The sequence below is a fragment of the Parus major genome, chromosome 27, assembly GCF_001522545.3.
Source record: "Parus major isolate Abel chromosome 27, Parus_major1.1, whole genome shotgun sequence".
Lineage (NCBI taxonomy): Eukaryota > Metazoa > Chordata > Aves > Passeriformes > Paridae > Parus > Parus major.
In genome coordinates, this window is record NC_031796.1 from 3,470,945 (window position 1) to 3,476,647 (window position 5,703).

Consider the following 5,703-nt stretch of genomic DNA (forward strand, 5'->3'; position numbering starts at 1 on the left):
TGGAGGTGAGGGGGTGCTGGGGCTGGTGCTGGGAGCTCCAGAGTGGGATCTCCAGAGCACAGGGAGAGCTGGATCTTGGTGGGGATGTGGTTGGGAGAGCAGCCTGAAAGAGGGAAATCACGGAGTTTCCCAGGATTCAGCTCTGCTCCTCAGGAAGCAGGGGGAAGTGGGGAGTGAAGGTTTTTGTGTGCTGGGGAGTTGTTCCCTGCCTGTGCCACCCCACCAGTCCTACAGAGGGGTGCCAGCCCTGCTGAGCCCTATGGGGTTCCAGGCTTTTCCCTGGAGTGGAGCTCCTGGCAGGAGACCTCAGGGCCAGAGGTCTGGAGTGCCAGGGATGCAGAAAGGCACCTTAAACCCCCTTCTTGGGCTGCCCTACCTCTCCTCTGCTCAGTGGAAGGCAGGATTTACCTTTCCTGTGCTCTGGAATGGGCAGATCTTCCCCAGCCTGGCTCCTGGAGAAGCTCACAAATGTGGAGCAGGAGGATTGTGCTGGATTCCAGTAGGAAGGTCCAGCTCCTCCAGCTAGGACTGAAGGAGGCATCCAAAAGCAAAGCTGGGTTTGATGGGAGACCAGGCTGATGCTAAAGGTTTCCACATGGACACAGAACGGGAAGGAAGAGGTGAAGAGTCACCTGGAATGGGCTGGACAGGAAGGGTGGGCTTGACATGTGACCCAATCTTTGCTTTAATATGAGAATAATGAGAGGAATGGGAGGGTGAAGCAATGGGCATTGCAACACCTCTGGTGGACGTAACCCCGGGGTTACTGGTCAAACTGGGGCACCCTCCAGCATGGCCAGAGCCTGGGTACATCTCTGTCACCTCCAGGGGACACGGGAAGGTGTGGGTGGAAGAGCAGCACAGCAGGGACAGTGCTGCAGAGATGTTGGGCTGAGGGCAGATCCTGCCTGGTGAGGGGCAGGAGGGCTGGGATGGGCCCAGTGGATGTGACCCTCCCCCAGTGGCCTGAGGGGACTGGGAGAGCCCCAGAGACCCCTCAGTGGTTGTTGTGGGGTGGCACGAGGGGCTCTCGCTGCTCCCAGCTCCTGAGCCAGGGTCACCTCTGGCCCGCTGGCACTGGGCAGCAGCACAGGGATGTCCCTCCTTTCCCCATCCCTGGAGGTGTCCCAGGCCGGGCTGGATGGAGCTTGGGGACACCTGGGATAGTGGGTGGTGTCCCTGCCCATGGCAGGGGGTGGCACTGAATGATGGCTTTGAGGTCCTTCCCACCCAAACCATCCTGGAATTCTGTGATTCCCTGATTTGGGCCATGGACCAGCAGGGCTGAGAGATGCTGCTGGGGGCTGACACGGGCCCGGTGTCCCTGTGACAAGGACCTGGTTCCAGGAGTTTCCAGGGGACTGTTTCCTGTGTGCCCATTGCAAGGCACTAGAGCAGGAGGAGAGGTTAATTACAGCCTGTGCTAATTGCATCCATGAAAACACCTCATGCAACACAACCCCTGGCTGCCAACTGGGCCAAGGGCTGGCACCTCCTGCAGCCCGGGCTGGAAGCTGCGGGTGGCAGAGCTCAGCCCCCCAGGCACTGTGGGGACCTTGGGGACAGATGCTGGGCCTTGGGAGGGGAAGGGCAGAGGGGCTCCTGCTGCACAAATTGAGCAGGGCTGGGGAGCACTGGTGCCACATTCCTGCTGTCATTCCAGGTGGGAGATGTCTTCCAATAATCTGATGCTCTGCAGGGTGAGGTTTGGGTGCTAGCAGGTGACTGTGACCAGCCTGGCTGGGATGATGGCCATGGACCAGGAGCAGCTCCTGCTGTCCCCCCCAGCTGAGACTCCCTTTCCCAGGGCTGGCATCCCTGTAGCCAGCAGAGATTCCCAGGACAGGGACACTTTTGTGCACAGCAGATCGGATCTTACCAGTCTGGAGTCACTGCAGTGGCTCTTAACAGCCCGGGAGCGCCCTGTCAGCGCTGACACCTCGGGTGACTCAGGGTCCCGCCATGACTCATGGCCACTCTCCACCCTTGGAGGGGTGTCCTGCTTCCACCTGAGCCGCTCCATCCCCAGGGATGAGATCCACACCGAGCCTTTCCCTGGGCCAGCCCCAGCCGCCCACGCAGGATCCTCCTGATTCACCTGCCACGCTCCTGGCAGCCCCGGCCACTCGCTCGGATCCCGTCCCAGCCGTGGGCTGAGCTTGGGGCGGCCCCATGGACGTGCTGCTGCTCCACGGGCTGCTGCTCCTGCCCCTGGCAGCGCTGCTGCTCTACAGGTGCAGCCCCCGCTTCCAGTACCTCTGCAAGGTGGCCTTTTTCAACTGCTGGATCGTGGCCATGGCCACCCTGCTGTCCCCCTTTGCCGCCTTCCGGGGACGCTCCGTGGACAACATGAAGTGAGTGTGGGCTGGGGATGGGGACAGCTGGCTGGGGCTTGGCTCAGGTGGAGGAAATCCCGTGGTTTGTGGGCTCTGTCCTGCCCTGGATGGGCCCACAGCTGGGTCACAGCTGGTGGCAGAGCCCTGGGGCCATGGTGAGGGCTGTGGTCACATCCGTGGGGCAGGGAAGTGCATCTTGTGCTGTGAGAGGTGCTGATTTGTGCCAAGGGAGGGTCAGGCCACACTGGAGTTGGGATTCCCTGAGGGATGAGATAACATGAAAGGGATCATTCCTGGTCATGGCAATGCTGGGGTCTTCACTTGGGTGGTGACAGGGGGGTTTGGGGGTTCCATCAGGGCAGGGGTAAATGGACACCCAGTGCTGTGTCCCTGGCTCTGGTTTTGCTCATGGGAGACCCTGGAACAGCACTTTCAACACCTCTGTGACAGCAGGATTGAGGGTGGAGAGGCTGGCACAGATTATTCCATGGCTGCCCCTGGATCCCTGGCAGTGCCCAAGGCCAGACTGGACATTGGGGCTGGAGCAGCCTGGGACAGTGGGAGGTGTCCCTGCCATGGCTGGGGTGGCACTGGGTGGGTTTAAGGTCTCCTCCAACCCAAACTGCTCCATGTTTTTATGGCTTTGGGATGTCATGGTGCCATCAGCTGTCAGGGGCACAGCCCTGCCCCATCACAGCCATGTCCTGATCACAGCCGTGTCCCGACTCACACTGCCGAGGGTGGAAGCAGGGAGATGTCATCACTGAGATGACATTGCTGTGCAACACCGGAGGAAGGTCAGGGTGTTGCAATCCCATTGCTGGATTCCTGGGCAGGATGAACACACTGGGAAGGATGTAATTATGTCACAGGGAAAATATCCCATCTTGAGAAATTTACTGAGGATTTCTGCCGATGGATCCCAGCCCGTGGTGGGAGCGTGGTCGGAGGTTCGCTGTTATCAGTGGTGGTGCAGCCTCTCCCAGGTCCTTCCCGGAAGGAAGGACCCGTTGTGGAACGCTGGGCACACACAGCATCCAGAGCTGCTCCAAAGCCAACGCTTCCGGCGAAGTGGAAATCCCCGAGGGAGGCAGAGTGACTCACCTGCCTTATCTTGTCCCACCGACACCTCAGTGCCCAGCGCTGCACGCCCAGCTCCCTCTCCTCCCAATCCCAAAGCCTGCGGCTTGGAGCACTTCCCTGTCATTAGTCCTGGCTTTGGGGCACTGCTTCTCCTCGGATCCTCAGGGATCTCTGAGCCTGCAGCTCCCGAGGGATGGGGGCGATGCCAGGACCCTGCCCCTCCTTCTCCCTCCTCACCTCTGCCTGGTGCTGAGCCCTTCCTGGCGCCCTGCCCCATCCCCTGGGGGCAGTGACAGGCACAGACCCTCTGTGGGTTGGACATTGCCCCATTCCAACACTGATGTGTCCCAGGATTTTTTCTCCATGGCTGCTGGAATCCCTGGTGCTCCCTCCTCCCTCCATTCCTCCCATTATTCTCATACTGATTATCACCCCTCACTGCCATCCTGATACTCCCCTTCCTGTCCAGCCCTCCTGGGATGTGGCACCACTTTTCTGCTCAGATCCATCTCTTCCTGACACTGCAGGTCTGGTGGAGTGATTTATGATTCCCCTAAGGAATGCTGGTTTCCCCTTCCTTCTGCAGCCCAGAGCTGTGCAGGGGCAGTCCCTGGGGTCACATCCCTGGGGATCTGCCTGTCCCTCTGCCATCCATGCCCTGTGCTCATCCATCCCCACCTCAGCTCCTCTCAGCTGGCTCTGGCTTTAGGAATCTGGGATCTGGTTTTCTGTCCACACACGGATCCAGCAGAGCATCTGGGAGGCTCCCCTGGGCAGAGACAGTTTGTCCTTGTTGGGATATTAAATCCCCATCCCTCCCTTCTCTTTTTGCTTTCCCCTCATCCCTGGGTATCAAAATCCTGTTTTTTTGCTCCCACCACCTCATGCTGGTCACTCTCCCTCCCCAGCAGCTCCTTCTGCTCTGAGCCAGGAGCTGGGCACAGCTCAGGTGGGAACCGGGTGAGATCTCACAGGCTGCAAATGTGTGAGGAACACAAGCACCCCTGAGCCTGAGCCCTGGTCCAGCAGAGCAGCCGCAGCCTGGCCCATCCTGCCCTCCCCGGGCGGTGCAGATCCGCTCCCACCCGTGTCCCTCGGCCTTACCTCGTGCCTTGTCTCCGCAGGCTCCTGCGCGCCGCGCTCCTGCCCCTCAAGCGCTTCTACGGCATCAGGATGCGGGTGAGGGGCGCGGAGCAGCTGCAGCTGCAGGGGCCCTTCGTGATCGTCTGCAACCACCAGGCTTCCCTGGACCTCATGGGTGCGTCAGGGCAGGGCAGGGGGGGTCTCGGCACCTCGGGGGGCTCCAGGGCTGCACCAGGATTAGGGCAGGGATGTGTGGTGGGAATGGACCAGGAGAGCTTTTGGGACAGGGCTGTGCTGCAGGGAGAGGAGGGACAAGGGAAGGTGATGCCAAAGGGTGGTCCTGGGACTGGGAACAGCTTAAAGTCCTTTAAGTTTAAAAAACCCAACCTCGTCCTATATTAGGGAATAAATGATTAATTCATCTGTGCTCTGATGTCGTTTGGCCTCTCCAGAGAGCTCCTCTCTGCACTCATCACCTCTCAGGGCTTGTTGAGCTGCAAAACTTATTCCTGATATCCAGCTGGTTTATCCAGCTGTGGAGTTCAACTTCCAAGCAGTTTTCCAAGGTGGTTTTTCTGCCGCCAATCCCACGGGGCTGGGCAGGTGTTAATGGACGTTATCCGTGTCCCAGGAATGGTGGAGGTGATTCCCGAGCGCTGTGTGCCCATCGCCAAGCGGGAGCTGCTGTACCTGGGCACGGTGGGCTGGGCCTGTTGGCTCAGTGGCATCATCTTCATCGACCGCCACCGCAGGGACGCGGCCATCGAGGTCATCTCCCACACTGCCAGCACCATGCGGCACGAGAACGTGAGAGAAACTGGGTCTGGGGGGGAAACACCCGTGGGGTGAGGGGGTGTGGGCAGGACTGACCTGGCTGAGGCCTGGGGTTACCTCTGTCCCTGTCCCCTCCAGCTCCGTGTGTGGGTTTTCCCCGAAGGCACCAGGAACCCTGGCAAATCCATGCTGCCCTTCAAGCGTGGGGCTTTCCACCTGGCCGTGCAGGCACAGGTAAGGGCATCCTTGTGGTAAATCACAGGGGACTCAGTGGCCTTGGAGGCCTTTTCCAAAATGATTCCTTCCCCTTTAGTTCACCCTGGATGGAGCGGGGTGGGTGTGAACCCTGGGGCAGAGGGATGGGGGGTTTGATCCCCAGGGATGGGGGTTTGATCCCCAGGGATGGGGGTTTGGTCCCAGGGATGGG

The 5,703-nt window shown here is 60.0% G+C and overlaps 1 protein-coding gene across 1 annotated transcript in view; it reads left to right on the forward strand.

Annotated features, from left to right (window-relative positions):
* The first annotated feature begins 1,183 nt into the window (after nucleotides 1-1,183).
* The window catches only part of AGPAT1 (1-acylglycerol-3-phosphate O-acyltransferase 1), a 5,993-nt gene continuing 1,473 nt past the window's right edge, over nucleotides 1,184-5,703 (forward strand). The window contains exons 1-4 of the mRNA XM_015650988.2: nucleotides 1,184-2,354; nucleotides 4,544-4,677; nucleotides 5,134-5,309; nucleotides 5,415-5,510. Coding sequence (XP_015506474.1) covers nucleotides 2,173-2,354; nucleotides 4,544-4,677; nucleotides 5,134-5,309; nucleotides 5,415-5,510 — 588 coding nt within the window. The 5' untranslated portion in view covers nucleotides 1,184-2,172. The remainder of the gene's footprint in view (nucleotides 2,355-4,543; nucleotides 4,678-5,133; nucleotides 5,310-5,414; nucleotides 5,511-5,703) is intronic.